The sequence below is a fragment of the Corticium candelabrum genome, chromosome 1 (assembly GCF_963422355.1).
Source record: "Corticium candelabrum chromosome 1, ooCorCand1.1, whole genome shotgun sequence".
Lineage (NCBI taxonomy): Eukaryota > Metazoa > Porifera > Homoscleromorpha > Homosclerophorida > Plakinidae > Corticium > Corticium candelabrum.
In genome coordinates, this window is record NC_085085.1 from 6,708,724 (window position 1) to 6,726,001 (window position 17,278).

At 39.6% G+C, this 17,278-nt stretch overlaps 2 protein-coding genes across 2 annotated transcripts; both read right to left on the reverse strand.

Moving 5' to 3' along the window:
* Nucleotides 1-486: 486 nt before the first annotated feature.
* Nucleotides 487-3,299, reverse strand: LOC134183114 (uncharacterized). The gene is made up of 2 exons (XM_062650583.1): nucleotides 1,276-3,299; nucleotides 487-1,090 (listed from the first exon to the last, which is right to left on the reverse strand). Exons 1-2 carry the CDS (start codon nucleotides 3,236-3,238, stop codon nucleotides 612-614), a joined length of 2,442 nt encoding a protein of 813 aa, XP_062506567.1. The 5' UTR covers nucleotides 3,239-3,299; the 3' UTR covers nucleotides 487-611.
* A 1,004-nt stretch (nucleotides 3,300-4,303) lies between these two features.
* Nucleotides 4,304-17,261, reverse strand: LOC134182874 (nucleoporin 88-like). Its single transcript, XM_062650319.1, has 15 exons — nucleotides 17,005-17,261; nucleotides 16,677-16,828; nucleotides 15,807-15,935; nucleotides 12,426-12,710; nucleotides 11,895-12,229; nucleotides 11,298-11,390; nucleotides 11,060-11,147; nucleotides 10,680-10,784; nucleotides 10,565-10,624; nucleotides 8,135-8,218; nucleotides 5,875-6,000; nucleotides 5,666-5,812; nucleotides 5,167-5,293; nucleotides 4,601-4,704; nucleotides 4,304-4,544 (listed from the first exon to the last, which is right to left on the reverse strand). Exons 1-15 carry the CDS (start codon nucleotides 17,248-17,250, stop codon nucleotides 4,481-4,483), a joined length of 2,145 nt encoding a protein of 714 aa, XP_062506303.1. The 5' UTR covers nucleotides 17,251-17,261; the 3' UTR covers nucleotides 4,304-4,480.
* Between the last annotated feature and the right edge of the window lie 17 nt (nucleotides 17,262-17,278).

Genomic DNA, 17,278 nt, shown 5'->3' on the forward strand with positions numbered 1-17,278 from the left:
TAATGTGGCTAGAGACTCGACCCAGTCTCTCTCCGCCCTCGTCATTCCCCGGATAGTCAATCTTCTTGATTATCCGGGGAATGACAAGGGCGGAGAGAGACTGGAATTTCTTGAGCTATCTCGGATATTTGGTGTACTGTAGAACTTTTTTGAGTATGCATGTGAGCCGTAGGAAACGAAACATAAAAGTCGCGAGACTAGGTGACTGTATGTAAAACGTAGGGGTTACTAAACTGATGTGTTGTGTACGTGGCTACCACAGACATTGGACGAACAGTCAATCAGATGCGCGAAACATTCATGAATAGGTTTCCAGAACAGTGTAATTCGTGTTTGTGATTGCCAGATCTAGTCGGAAATAAACAACAGAACATACGCATGCCTGACAGTTAGGTTCCCGTATACATGTCGTACACAAGAAGCGATTGATTTCGCGCTAGCAGTTGCAGACAGGCTGCGCTAACGTTACGTATTACAACAGATTGTTATGTCCCGTAAGTGACTATTTGCAATGACAGTTGAATTTTATGATTTTTAATAGATTTTACAATTAATTAACTAGAAACTTAGTAATTGCAGTAAGTAAAACTTAGTCAACCACCAGCAACCTATTATTTCGTACAATCTACAGTGTAATTTTGACGCCATGGCTCAGTCAAGTAGTAGCCACAAGTTTGACATATTTCATGATTTCCGGTACTCACAACGGTACAAATCCCACAAGCAATTCCTTCTGGTACTTGACATTCTGGTGAATCTGGAGTCAGATCTCTAGATTTGAAACACTCAGCACAGATTCTCGTACTCGGACAGTTTGCAAATTCACAGAATTTGCATGTCCAATAATCGAGTTGAGTTAATTGCGTTGAAAGCCCTTGTGGTGCATTTTCTGCATCTGCACACCCTGGTTGTGTCTCTCTATTGTCTCGGCTGTGATTGCTACTTTCAAATTCTGTGTCAGCAGCCTTGCCTTCAAGTAACCCTGTAGACTCACTCCCGTGTCTGTACGATAAGCCGGATCTTGTCACGCTAGAACCATTCGACTTCACTGATAAAGGCTGATCAGGTGGTGCTCTTGCTGAAGCTACAACTGGATAACAATATCGTACATCAGACTAACAGTGTACATACTGTTGTATGCAAACAGGAAAAAGAACACGTAAAGTGACAGGTTGCATGAACACGAGAACAACAGATAAGCAGACAGTCTAAAAACACAGCCTGACAGAAGCAGCACATCTCTGTAAACAGAATCAAACACAACCATAGACTTACCATCCCATGAAGAAGAAACTGAGTAACAGTGAGTATCCCCGATACTTTCATTAACAGCAATACTCTTAACAATTTTGAAAGCTTCGTTTAGTGTTGCCCGATGGTCGACATTAGGATGCAGCAACCGCTGAACAAGCGAGTGAAATTGTTGAGGGTATTCTGAAGGCAGTGCCAGTTTAAAACAGTCATATTCAATAGAGCCAGGATAGCCAGGAAGAGGATCTGTTCCTGTGATTAGCATAAGTATAAATTTGCCAACACCCCATGACAATTGCCGTTGGTAGTCAACATTGATTTGTTCATCTATGGAGCTATCGAGTTGATCCTTGTTGAATTCACACACTATTTCTGGCGCAACAAATGACTGGTTACAATGGCTGAGTTTACGTTGTAATGTATTCTTTTTCATAGTCTGCTTAGTCAGTGGAATAGCACAGTCAAACCCTGACAGTACCAAAGAGCCAGAAGCGATAGCAACATTCTCTTGTGTCAGACCAAAATGAACTTGCTTGTTTGACTGAAGATGTAAAGCAGCACTAATTATATCCAATGCAAACTTCTTTCCAAGAGAAACAGGTAAAGGAACTGGATATAATAACCGAGTGGTAACCATTGTATCTGGCAACCATTCCAGTACTAGAAACTGTGTCTTAAGTATTTTAGACTTTCTTTTTTCAGACTGTTCCTTTTTAATGGATGTTGACTTCTGGATTTCTCTTGAATATAAATCCCAAAATGAGTCAGGTATTTGATCTGTGAAATAACGCCAACACTTCTGGATATTTGAATGATGAGGAAGATTGTAAAGTGTGATGCCCTCGTCTGGGAATGAATGCTTTGAAGCTGCATCATCATCAAAAACACAAAGCATCTTGATAAGATAGTTCTTGCTTGGATACGGAAAATCCTCCAGAGTGCAAGTTGCAAGAACTGACAACACACCATTCTTCAAATGTTTGTTTTCTACAATTTTGAAATCCTTTGCTTTGGCCTGTTTTATTGCAGTGAAGAGTGCATGCTTTGCATTCTCTAGTGTCATTCTTCTTTGAGGGTCAGGCTCTAACATTTGAGGCAAAACCTCTCTCATCTCTTTGGGATATGATGCAGGAAGCTTTGGCAAATCATCCAGAGAATACATGGTCTTTGAAATATACTTTGCAGGGTAGTCCGGAAGAGGATGAAAACCAAGAATGAGAGTAAACATAAATACACCAAATTCCCAGGTAGCTTGTTTACTGTAATCGACATTCTCTACTATGTTAAAGTTATGCAGAATCTCAGGAGCAAGAAGTGCCTTGTCCCCTCCAGGAGAATCAGCGCCCAACTTATAATCGTAACCAAAATTGTGGCTTAGCTTCTTTGACTTAGTGAAGTCAGACAGTAGAAGTTGACCATTATCACCTACCATTAAGTTGTCCAACTTCAAGTTCAAATAGACTACACAATGTGTCCCCAGAAATATGAGTAACTCGAGTAGTTCTCTCCCAATCCTCTCGGCTTCCCCAAATGGAAAAGGGATAGGATATCCTTTTCGTCTTTTTGCCATATTGACAGAATAGTTGTCCCAAACAACATACTGCGCTTCATGACGGTTTCCGCTTGCATCAACGGAAAGACGTTGCAGTTGAGGAGGAAGATGATCAAAGAAATCGTCCACAATCAGATCTTTAAATTCTGTCCTCCACTGAACGATATTAGGATGAACGGGAAGTGAGAAAAGGACAGACCATTCATTGTAGAGATCTCCAAACTGTGAAGCGCCTGTGAGCATCAATTTCACAGTATAAACCTTGTCAGGGTCAGGATGACCTTCTTTGGTGCACGTTGCAGTAAAAGCGACGCCGTCAGAAAACGTAGACAAATGGCTTCCAACCCGGAAATCCTTAGCTCTTGTATTTGAAAGAAGTTGATTCTCTTGAGCCAACTGCTGTTTTGCATAACTGTGACTTGCTTGCAAAGCCATTGGCTATTCCAGACTCTTCGAATAGTCGAAAAAGACAGCAAACACAACATGCATGCAAGGAAGTCCCGTATCTATTTATTTCAGACACTTATATCCTTTTAATACCTACAAGCATCAAACTTGCCGCTTACACGCAAGTCACAGGTAACCATAAACTTTGTCAATTAATTAGACTGGAACGTGTTTTAGCTCTAACCACGCCCAATAGGCGGTCTCGCAACATGCGTTGGCCTCCACCTACGACTTGAATGACGCTTTGTACACCGTACGTATACGTACACAGCTGTGAGAGAGCCTCGCCAGTTTCTGTAATATCGCAATGTCTCGCATGGCAGCATGACAAAGTCGCTGTAGTACGTATGCAGTGTGTGTAATAACCATGCGGTGCTGTTGTGCGTGTACGAGGACATGATAAATGCGTAATCCATCCAAGTTTCCTTGGCATTAGATAATCTGAAGGAACAAAATACTCTTGAATGCAAATTAGATCAACTTGCGGTTGTACTGTACGCTAGTTGGGACTTGCTCGGGAAAACCTCTGCAAGCGCTATCAGATATCATCCAATTCTTCAACGCGCATGCTGTGCTCTCAGAGCCTCTGTGTGTCTATCCTTGCACGAACAGCCTCATATATAGCCCAATTTCCAGAAATCAATTTTATGCTCTGTCCCAACAAGGCAACGGAAATATCCAAAGCAAAAGTAGTTTTGATATGAACAGAACCCAAGGCTCTATGATCAATTTCATTCAGTATCCTTGTGAAGCATCAGCCCTAGCAATGCTCCTGAAGTATAGTGCTTAGCACACCAACAGAAAGTAGTTACCCTAGAATTAAAAACATTTCCTATGAAAATGATAAGATATGTAGAGATTGCATAAAACAATTGAAACACGTTTACATAGTAGTAATGACATCATCCAGTCTTCCCAACAGACTCCAAGTTCCTAAGCTGTTTTCGGAACGGCTGGATGACATCACTGCTACTATAAAACGCTTTCTATTGTTTTATATATTTCCTACATCACTCCTAATTTCCACAAAAACTATTCGTTTATAGAGACATGTACTACATAAAGAACGACCACATTTTATATTGGTCTCACATATAAAGATGGCAACACTAAAATCATACAATGTAACATGTACACAACAAAAAGTAAACTACTAGAAGTATGGCGATACTGGGTTTCAGAGTGGGTTTTAGATGTATATACATCGCTCTTTCACAACTATATCTACAGCTATAGACCTGACTCCGTCTTCAGCCTCTTGAGTTCATTCATCGCAGCACTGATCATTTCACCACTAACATTAACAAAAATAAGATAAACATAAGACTCATGAAGGGTTTTGATTCATACTTGTCTTTCAATATCTGCCTAATCTGCTTATTTTGTGAAGAAGACAACACCATCTTTGGTTCTTCCTCAGTGGGATCTGCTCGATAGTCTATCTTCACTTGAACCTGTGCAACACACAATAGAATCTCTTATATTTTCAAACTACGTAGTTGATTTGTGCTCTCTTTACAACATGCAGTCAGCTCATGATTGGCTATAACTGACATAAGAAATTCAAAATTTCCTTGGTAAATTCCAATGCAGCACACAACGTTTGCCACTAAACTTTTATGTGTTTATGCATAACAGCAGTTATGTTCTGTAGACCTTTTTCAGTTAGCCAATAAATAGTATAATCATTATTAATTTTGATATTATATAGATACGAAAAAACAGACAGCCAGTACCCAAAACAATCTAGTTTCAAACAGTTTGGTGCTTCACAGTATAATGCATCACATAAACCTATGCAATTACAGGCCAAACCTGTCAGTGAAATTATGAACAACAAACATCTAACCAACCAACTGTTATTTAATTAAAGATAACATGAATGGTAATAGTAGTAAAATGTAGAGAAACCATACCCGCTCTATTTGATCTGAAAAATGTGAAAGACGAGTTTCCATCAAGGTGAGTTCCTTGCCAAAGCTTTTCTCTGCATCAGACAGAACTGAGTGTTGTGTCTGTAGCTCTCTCAGTATATGCTTCAGCCTGCAAAAAAACACCCCAATTGGCACAATCATTGAGACCTAATAGTCATTGATTAGAGTAAACAATCAATCTCTACACAACAAGCAAACAAGTACGCAAGAAAGCACTACACAAGTGAGGTAACCGTGCCACTCTAGCCATTGAAACAAAAAGATCTAATTTCAATTGGCTATTTAATTTCCTAATTCAGTAAAACGTAATGCATGAAATTTCTTCACTTTACCAGTCTGATATTACATATATTCAAAAATAACAGAACAATTAAAGACTTGTTATCAGTACAGTTTGATAAATAAAGGGTTGAAATGCCCTGTCTCCTGTCTAGTGCTTCGTGAACACAAGCAGACCCATGTATGAGCTAGAATGTACAACCTTTCCAATAGCCGAACTTGGCCCCTTTCAATCTCTACGCATCTGATCGCTATAGCATCCTTTTTCTCTGCTAATGAACTTGTAGTCGCTTCAATTTGCTTCAGTTCTGTCTCCTGAGCTGTCTTGTGCCTTTTTAGCAGAGCTGATCTATAGAATTACCTAAGCTCAACAGCAAACAACAACACGTAATGAAGAAACCAAAAACTTACCGTTTGACAACTTCATCTCTGACTTGTTCAAGTTTGCTTATCTCCCTTCTAAACATTTGTGTGTGCTCAACAAGTAGCCTGAACAACTGCTGCTTTGACATCCTGTGGTCTGACTGCTCAACAGACCTAATCAAAGTAAAAGTAAACATTTTACAATTTGAAACCCACTAACAACCTTCTATAGACTGCAGATAAACAGACAGGCAGACAGACAACAGACAAACAGACACATTTGTCACTTTGCCATTACAAACAGACAAATAAAGTAACAAACAAACAAACAAACAGACAGACAAACAAACAGCGGATTCTGGGGAGGCTGCTTCCAAAGTACTCTCTCCAACGTTTGAGTTTGTAATCCATACGTGCCCTCTTACTGATCATCGGGATTGCCATCATGCTACAAGAAACATGAGCTACATAATCCTAGGATTCATCTCCTTGCTTATCTGGATGATGTATTCCTATTGGGTTCATCAGACGATGTTTTGTCTGCATTTCATGATCTCAAGAATAGCTTCTCTGCTTTGTTGCTTGATGTTGTCAATGACAAGTGTGAGACCTTCTGTTCGTCTGCCACTGCTTTTGTTCGTGACACTGCTCAAATTCCTGTCAAGTTCAAAGGTTCCCTCTTCCTAGGAACTCCAATTGGAACATTGACTTATGTCATTTGTTTGTTGTGACACAGCTCAGTCTGGATCCAACTTGTGTAACCAGCTCTTGAAATTGGATGATGCCCAGGCTGCCAACCTATTGCTACGTAAGTGTCATGTTCCAAGACTGAATACTTTGGCAAAAACTGTTCGTTCTGACTTTCTGGTCCCAGCCACAACTATTCATGATTCACAAACATGCTCGACCTTTTGTCATCTGATAGGCTATGATTCACTGCCTGACAACACCTGGCAGAAAATTTCTCTTCCAATCAATATGGGAAGATTTGGCTTGACATCTTTAGCATCTGTTTCTTGCCCTCCATTTGTGGCGTCTCGGGCTCATGCAGCTGTTGAATCGCCCTCTCATTTTCAATCTATATTACCATCCATCAATAGTTTTGTCAAATCATCAAATGGTCTAATTGGTAGGGTTTTGTCTGAATGTCTCCCAGGTGACATGTCTTTTAGCAATTGTTTGTCAAGCGTTGGTAAGTTGCAGTTTCAGCTTTCCAAACGCCAAGCTCGAGTCAATTCAGAGAATCTTTTGTCCAGTGCTGCTACAGCACGTGACGCTGCACAACTGAGATCTTTCTGGGGGAAGAGCACAGGTGCCTGGTTGTCTGCCTTACCAACCAATCAAGAGTTCGTACTCACTACTTACGATTTTTGTTTGATGACTCTTCTTCGTCTGGGGATGCTCATTCCTCTGTCTGATTGGTCTTGATCATGTAACTGTGGCGCTCAGCTGGACAATAGTGGTTATCACCTGCTGACCTGCAAAACAGGTGGAGGGCCAGTTTGGTCCCATGACACCATTGCTGCTACTTGGGGAGATTGCCTTCGAGATATACATGCACACTTCAAGCAAGAACCAAGACATCTTCATTCTAGCTCTGATTGTAAACCTGATCTTGTGGTGTTTGACTCAACTTCAGGGGCTAAAGTTGAATTGTAGATATTGCATTAGCTCATTCTTAGAGCTCAGATACGTTCCCCAAGCCAGCTGAGATTGATGGAGCTGCAGCCAAGGGGTGAGAAGAGAAAAAGCACTCCAGTTAAGAAAGAGAGACTTCCTGGTTGCACGTCTGTTTCCCTGATTCCTTTGATCTTGGAGCACTACAGAAGATGGGGCAAAGAGACATGGAAGTTCCTTCAAAAGTTGGCAGAGCAGTCGTAAGATGAATTTGATCGACCCAATCCTTCAGAATTCTTAGATTTTTGGACGAAAAGATTTGCAATCCAACTGCAAAGATGTACTGCCAGCATCATCAGAAAAAAGTGTCGGCACTCTGTGTAACTGAAGAATGTAAACTGGACTCTAGCAGCATCCAGTTTTTCAGCCATTAGTTGGCTGAAAGCTGGGTAGTATCATTATTCTTTACCTGCTATGTGAACACATATGTGTATTTTCATGTAGCTTGCAAACTTTACTTTTTTGCCTTTTGCTAATATGTATTGTAGTTTGGTGTTTGAAATATACGTATTGACAGACAGACAGACAGACAGACAGACATAGAGACGTGCAAATCAACAAGCAGAAAGACAAACAAGTGTCCCAAAAGGATAGCAGGCAAAGCATAGTGGCTACAACACAAAATACACACCGTAGTAATGGAAGCTTGGTCCTGTCCAACATTCTCTTAATCTTGCTGCAAAAATCATCCATTCTTAAACGACGCAAAGGAGACCTACAAACACAAAACAAATACAAACTAATCTAAAACATGTCTTCAAGCACATCTACCTAGCTCACCAACATTTCATGAAAGCTGCTTATTAGTTAATTCATCAATACTGTTATTAGCATACATGTACATTCTTTACAAAAACAAAAAGCCATACTGGACATGGATCAACTTGTATCCATTTGTTAATTTTTCAACTCAATGCACTCTCTATTTCTTTCTGTAACCAGAATCCTAAACATTACAACACTTCTACTACAACACTAGCTGTAAAGATTGATAAAATGTTCTCTTCACTCCACAAACAGTGATAGTCATGAATTGCAATGAACAATAAGACACAGCCACAATAACAATTGCTTCAACCTTCATAAAGTCATGCATTCTGTCTCAAATAGATCTATTTATTAAGTAGTCCAGTTTGCTCTTGGTGCATACAATACACGTTACAAACCAGACTGATGTGATTGAGTATCCCACACATAAATACTAACTAGCGAAAGCCTGGAAAATATTACACAGGTGTGTAAGAGTTTCTGGATGTCAGAATCCAGACACGGCGTTGCTAAAACCAGACAAATGTTGCCAAATGCTTCCACTAGAATCAGACCCTTCATTTTTCATTGGAAACTCTGCAGACGTCACCTCACAAGTTTGTCAAGCAAAATTTGTGGTACTAAAGCAGCAATAACAGCACCCTCACTATTATCGTCCATTCCTGGAGCTCAAAATGACCCCTTTAAGAGTGGTTTCTTGTAAAACCAAAACAGTCATTTGCATTGAGGTGTGGCATGCTGTCTTCGTGCATGGATTTGTGGCAATTGGCCCATCGGTTTTGTCATGATTGACGTCACACATACAGACAGACAAACAGACAGACAGACAGACAAATGATGTCCAAAGTTCAATGTTGTTACTAAGATACTGCCATGTGAGCCGGTTGAATCATCTAGAGCGAGTGATACCACCAGAAATGTTACATACAGCGGCTCCCATACATGACGAACAGACCAAAAGAACATTCTGCAGTCTATTGGGTTGCAAGACTCTTAGTAAAGGCCAGTGGCAGCAAGTAGCATGGCCTATCAGATATGAAGGTTTTGGTATGACTTCGCTCTCATCCACATCAGCATTTGCCTTTGTATCATCTTGGGCTCATTCTCTGTCACAGTTGCCACAACGCTTTCCAGATACCAGTCTTGTAGTTGACCGCCTGATTTCCAACAAGAAAGACAACACCGTTAGTCATGCACTACATCAAGCCATCCATCCCAACTACCACCTATTCAGTTTGACAACTGAAATAAATTACAGCGAAAGCTAACAGACAGTCTGCTCAGGTCTGAAGTCAGTGAAAAAATTGACTCCGCTACTTGTCCAAAAGAAGTATCGCGTTTGAGGTCAATTCAAGGAAGAGGAGCAGGAGCATGGCTAGATACCATCCCGAACTCACAAAGGTTTGCACTAAAACCAAAAGAAGTTCAGTTGGCGACCTTTTTGAGAGTGGGATTGCCGGTAGACTCCTCAAAATGGATTACAAAATGCGACTGCGGAAAAGACCTGGATTCTGAGGGATACATCTCATGACGTGTAAGACTGAAGAAGGTCCTGTCTGAACCCATAATACCATTGTAGGTGTTTGGTCCAAATGTTTAAGCCAGTTACACATAAACCACAAGAAAGAGCCCAGACAAAGGTACTGTGATTGCGAGGATCGACCTGACATAGCGATCATGGATCCAGTAACCGGAACAGACGTTGAACTAGATGTGTCTTTGGCCCACCCATGGTGTGCCGATATCTTGTCAAGAGCAGCACAAGAAGACGGGGCAGCAGCGATAAGAAGGGAAGAGACGAAAGTCGAGAAATACCAGTTGAAGGTCCTGCCGGGTGGATTATGCCTCAACTTCGTGACTCTAGTAATGGAACACTTTGGTCGTTGGGGGAGAAAAGCACAATCATTCCTGTCTCAATTATCTCAACTAAGTAAAATATCGACCTTGGTAACAGTGACCAAGATTTCAAGTGCTACTGGAGAAGAAGATTCGCTGTAGCTCTCTAAAGGTGAACCGCAAAGGTTCTCATCCAGAAGATGAATCGCTCACGAAGCAAGAAAATGACATTAGTGACATATATAGTGTCCAAATGCATGCAACCTAAGTTGATAAATTTTTAGAGACCCATGTGGGTCTAATTGATATATAACTGACTTTCGTATCTATAGCATGTAATAGTTCATATGTATAAAATATAAAGATTTGAAGGACAGACAGGCAGACAGACAGACAGACAGACAGACAAATAAGCTTTTACTATGTATAGAATATACACAGTTTTACATATGCTTACACAGAAGTGTCACTTTCAGATGTATCCCAAGTCAAAGGAATGGCATTGGATAAGTCAGCCCTGTTCAAAACGAGTAGTTTCATCTGAATCATTAAAAAGACGTACATATACTCACAGCAATCTGATTGCAAAACAATCACCAAGTAATGTGACACAAATGAGCATGATGCCAATAAGCCGATCCGTAGAAACACAAACACCAACAATTGGTAGCAATTGGCTGTAAGACATATCAGAAATGAGTAAAAACCAAACCGTAATAGACAACCACAATTGTAGCCAAACTGCATCAGCGTGCACTCAAAATTTCTTGCATGCTTCAAGTTTCAGAGTCAAATCAATAAATGCAGCAAGGACACGTAAAAGCAGAGATGTGCACAGACAACCAAGACAAGTACGCAAAAATAGCAAATGAATCAGCAAACAATTTAGTGGTCATGAAAGCAAGAAACACAAAGTCGAAACAAAAAACCAATTGTAGCAAAACCAAAGCACCTCTCTTGTAATGATGGTGTAGCCACCACATGTTCAACTTTACATGGCAAGTGCAAAGAACTTGACAAAACATGTTCATCAGAATCACCTAGAACAATACACAAATGCCTTTACCTTTGTACAAACAACAATTTCTGATTTCTTTTGATCTGTGCATGTTTCAAAATCAACATAATCATGTGCTGGTGCACAGGCAGCCAGAAAAACAGTAAGAAACACAAACAGATAAATAGATTACTGAGAATGCAGTTGAGATCCTCCAGCCATGATAAAGTGACAGTGTGAACACCAGCATGATGAGAACAATGATAACGATTATTAACAACAGAATCTACAAGAACACAACATGAAGTGAAAAAGTCAACACCACGGCTAAATAACCTACTTTTGAACAAGCCACTTATGCTAATCTGAGATACAGTGACAAAGCTACTGTTATACTAGCAAAACCATAACCATATCTACTTGTGCATAATGCAGTTCATTGCAACCTACGATTACATATTCTAATTGTTCTAATTTTAAACAGTCACTAAGTACCATGCTCTAACCAAACAAGAGAATGTACATATTTGAATTGGTAGAACCATTTCGTGTGTCATACTAAACACTAACATTCTAGTACCTATAACAAGCTAAGTACAAGAAGAAACCATGCTCTCAAGTACAACTCCCTAGCACAAGTTGTATTATAGTTGACATAGCAACTACTATTAGATCTAAGCTACCTGGTAACTGAACTGTCCAATACTACCTTGTTCAACAAACAGTTCAAAAACAACAGCTTAATCAAACAATGTTACAACACACAAAAAACCCCACAAACACTGCATACCTTCATGAAGCACCAAGAAACCAATGTCATCAAACTGTTGTCTGTCATCACCCAACTGGTTAGCTTCTTCGACTTCATTAATATCTCCAAACTCCAAATCAATGCCCTCATAAACATATAGTGTCTGCTGCAAAGCACCACCTACATCCAGTTCAATTTCTCCATCCACTCCCTCCTGATCGAGAACAACACAGTGGTAGATAAAGCCTGCTGCAGTTGCCACCACTAATGTAGATGGTGTGGTAGAAAGACATAAGAGTGAACATGCATCAACCCCATAGTTGTCTTCAGCTGGAGGATGCATAGTAAGAGGATCAGACAAAAAAATTGGATACCTAAAAATAAAACATCTAGCAAACTCATTAACCACAATGACAACAAACAAACATAGTGTTACATACACACATAAATAGAAAAGAAACTAAACAAACAAAATGACACCTGACAAACAAATAACCAAGTAATAGACAAAGAAACAAACCAACAGAAACAGGCAAAACAAAGACACACAAACACCTACTGACAGATTACCTTTCTTGGTAAAGACGAGGATACAGACACTGAACGTCCCCATTTTCTTTAAGAATGAATAGTTGATGTACAAAAGCTGACTCAGATGTCACACTGTGGTAGTGCTTAGAAACCACTCGTTCTGGGCCAAAATCAAAATCAACAACATTATCAGTGTCATCCAATCTGTAAGCTGCTTTGGAATGTGCTGCAATAGTGAGATCAACGGCTGACTGTAAGGCTGTTGGTTGGTTTCTCAAAGAAATAGTTTGCTCTGCAGCCTCAGGCTCCAAAACATTAAATATTCTACACAAAACAATACGAAAATATCCAACTAATAAAAATCACACTATTGCTCTACTGATGCTGTACCAGTATTAGTATTAGTCTACATTTCATCAATGGATATTAAATGACAAAGTAAATTCCAATGTTTTATTATTTATCCTCATCTTTGTCAAACCAGCTTGAAATGAAGCTAATGTCACAAATATTGTAACCTCACCAGTGGCATCGACTTTGACTAAAGGAAGAACAAAGCCATTCAAAAATACCAAGACATCATTTCCAATGATGTACATACAAGTAGTTGATATTACTACAAGCACGTCATAAATGAAGTACTTGTCACAAAACAATGAGAGGTAGAAGCTCTACATCCCACACAAATTTTCACTAGTACCAGTACAAGACAAAGATGGTAATAATTCTAAGAATGGAAATCAATAAATGTCATTCTTCTACAATGTTTCGAGCAAATGATTGGATAACAGAATCATAGTCCACAGAAATGTCTTTGTGTACAGCCTCTGCACAAATAACATTAGCAAGTCATTTAGACGACGTTCTCTCATTGTGCTACAAGTCTGTTTGAATACAAGCCAGTACAGAGTTGATTCTTGAAAATGGAAGTGACAAGAAGCACAAGAGAAACACTCGGTACTTTGCTGATGTTTAAGTATAGCACCTGGTTGGATTTCTTAGTAACTCAAAGGCAGCTGTTTATGTATCCCACGTTGTCTTTCATTTCTTGGTAGCCTGAGTAAACATCTCAAGAGAACGTTAAGCCTGTTCACAGTACACCTACACTAGTTAGTAACTACAATCTTGAAAAACAATAAAAATATTGGATTCAAATACAACCTAAGGAACAGATCGATCACTACGTGTAATAAGCCTTACTAAAGTTCTTGAAACCTATTACTACAGAGAATGCTACAGAGAATGCTATATGACTGCTCCAAAGAAGTGACACGTGGAAAGTGTCCCAATGCCTGGATCAACCAGTGATCGCAGAAGTATGATAGCTTATCAAAGTTTCTCTCAGTTTTTCATGCGTCTGTCCAACAAGATCCTAGCTTAATTATAACCTCTATCTTCATTAAATATCAACCTAGCATCAAGTTAGTAAGACATATCAACATTCTATGCCGCTAACACTTTGATAAGCTATACTACTCTGATGTTACAACACTTATGCTCATGCATTAGCTTCAATTCAATTGCCTTGACAAAGATTGCACTCCACACACTTGATCAAAACACTGGTGTTCAGTTGACGTTGTACATTACAGTGAGTAAAGGAAATAAAAATAATCAATGTCCCTGAATATTTTTCAATAAATTCCAAAAAAGTTCAAGTAGTTTAGCTGTCAAGTAAGTATGAATATTCCCACTGGCCAACTTCATACAAATGCAGTATCAATATATTAAAAGAACATATTGGCTAAAAATATCATTTTGGTAAATCACTGGCAATTTAATTAGCAAGTGCATCTTCACATGTCAAGCTTTAATACAGTCAATAACGTTCTCTTTGCACCCGTTAAGACACTGTAGCACTATCAATTATACATGTTTCATGCAATCTGAATCAAACAATGGAAATACCATATTTCTGTGAATAGAGGATCACAAGGTTCTATTTTTAGTCATCCTAAACAGCAAGGCATTATTTAACCATGAAGCACTTGCTACTCTAGCACTGGACTCTAATACATTCTCTTGCTCTGCAGCCATATTTCAGGTAAGCCATAATAAAACATAATTACCAGTTAGGCTACGTCAACTTGATTTGTTGTTCTACAAGCCCGATCAACCCAGAATCCTATTGCTGGCAAAAACATTTGTCATCCAGTCGTGTGGCTTAGGAGATGCCTGCATATTCAGGACTCAAGCACAAGAATTTTTCCATGTTCACTTGGCCCAGCGTCTCTATCAAACAGGGTGGGAAAGTTCCAGTGTCTCGCAAGGTGGTCATATGTGAATGGGCAGCTTTGTTTGGGACTTGCTGCAGATAGTGAATGCTTCAGCTACTACAACCTCTGCCCAGCAAGTACAGGTTTGTAGCGTCTCCAAGTTTGCAGAGCCTCTTCATTCTGTCCCCTTGGCTGCCCCTGTACAGCTTTGTAGTAAGTACAGAATGAATGCTCTGTTTTGCTTATTCAAAGAAAAAAATCAGCAAATGCTCAAATGCCATCCAGAAACAGCTTTGAGGTGATGACTTCAAGTCAAAAGAGAATGCTGTCTGTGACTGAACAAGGCGACAAACTGTGAGCAGACCAGAAATGGCACAAAATGCTACCATATAAGATGAAATATTGGCAGGAATATATTTTGGCGGTTGGACATCGTTGTTTGATAACTGATATATATATATATATATGTCTTGCCATAAGTGGTCATGGAGGAATTTGTGACTGACAGCTGTGTTCGTGGCTCACATTTCCCTAACTTACTGGTCTCCAACTACTGCATAGTGATGAAGAACTGCTGCAACAGTGCACAGCACGTGACCCGCGTGAACGTGACAATCCAGCTTCATCATAGCCTCACGACCTCATTCATAAGCACAACAGATGGCAAGCAGGGATTACCTACCATCTTGTGGCCTCATCCGCGTAACGTACCGCCACTTCACCACTAGATAGCTGATCCACGTGCCTGATGACTTCAACATATCCCGGTGGCCACATTAATGGTGGATTCTAAATTGGTGGTCGCTAAAAAATTCACAATCTGCCAAAATAATTCCCTGCCAATATTTCATCCCATATGACATTTTACAGGTTCTGAAAAACTGTATTTCATGGTCAATGTAATGTCTATCCAACATTGGCAAGAATTGTGTGACCCATATGACAAGTGCTATGTGGTATTCAAATGCAACATAATGACAACCTGAAAGAGAACCATTGCACTTTGATTTGTTTTAATTTTAGTTCTGCCAACAATCTGAACCTTTCAGTAGTACTTTATTTACAAATAATTGTCTCTACATTTTGTTAGCTATTGTCATAAATTTGGTAGCATTCATTATTTCATTGCCAAACAAAACTAAAATCATTATTTCTTTTGTATTTATCATGTATGCAAAAACATGCTGGTAAACACTGAACGTACCTAAGGCAGCTGTCCGATGTTAGTACAAACAGATGAATGTCTGCTTCACTAGATGGATGCCATCGAACCTGAAAAATCTGTCCATCTCCTCCAGCTGTAGCAAAGTACCTCTCACCAAGACAAAACGACCTACAATGTACCATAACAATTGTCAATACTGTATCAGAACACTTTTTTACAATACTTCTGTTGTGCAGAAACAAGATCTTGTTGTCAGTTTTAATGCACTAGTTTACTATTATGCTACGGTCAGCTATAATACTCAACCAGAATCTCTACGCAACGTCAAATTCATTCCAAGTGTCCTGTGGTTTCACATGAAGCGTAAAATTACTGGCAGTCAAGAAAATTGGTAAAAATTTCAGTATCAGTATGGCAAACCAAACAGTTGATATCAAAGTAAGAAATGATAGAGTGTCAAGATTATCAATATATCACCGTAATGTCATCCTAGACTCATACTCCTACAACGTAATATTTCAACACCATCTAACTAGTCTCGCGTAGCCAGACCCCTTTCCGCCTCGTCATCCTTCCGGGCGAAATGTAGAGTAGGTGTTGTTTCTAAGTGCTAAAGCCTAAACCCTTATCAAGAGTAAAGGACTAAACACCATGTACAGGGTGGACGACAGATGGCCGAATTCTCCATCACGTTCGTCTATTGGTCAGAATAACTTCATTTGCATCTGCGCTAATTGAGCAAAATACAGTCATACAGCTAGAGGACTACTATACCCTTAGTCTGGATATTCAGACCTCGGGTAATTACAGCGTACTTTACTGAATTTGGACAGCACCCAACTGCTAAGTAGAGCACTTAAATAAGAAAAATATTAATTTTCAAGTCGAGACTTAGGACAGTGACAATACCTGCATGTAACTCTCTCTTGCAGCTGTTTTGTGAGAGATGGCATCTCCATTATCCAAATTCTGGCTTGACATACCAAAGCCATGTATTTTCCCGTCTTGCTCATAATGAGCCTTTCTACCGGCGACAGTGGCAAGGGATTACACGAAAGTGTCTGAAATAAAGCACTGCAGCCATCAAACAGAATTAACAATCACATGAGAGACAAAGGAAAAGGAGAGAAACAGACAAATATCGAGGAGAGACGAAAAGACAGGCATCTTCGTCATTAATCAATATCTACCAATCTACATTTGAGGCGTGTGCAAAGACAGATAGAGCAGCTCATACCCGTACTCTTGGATGCTCACAATCGATGCGTAGCTCTTTCAAACTAACAGCTATCAGAGCAGCTTCTTCCTCGTCCCAAACATAAACATTTCCTCCAAATTCGACTAACAAATTCAAAGAACGGCTAAACTGCTGTCTTGAAAATTCCAAATTCTGTCTAGAAAATGCCATGTCTTGTCTCTTCAACTTCTTAAAGATGTCAAGAGATTGTACACTCTCTAGAAATTCATCAAAGCGATCGTCCATCTTGGTGGAGGACGAACCTATTTGATTT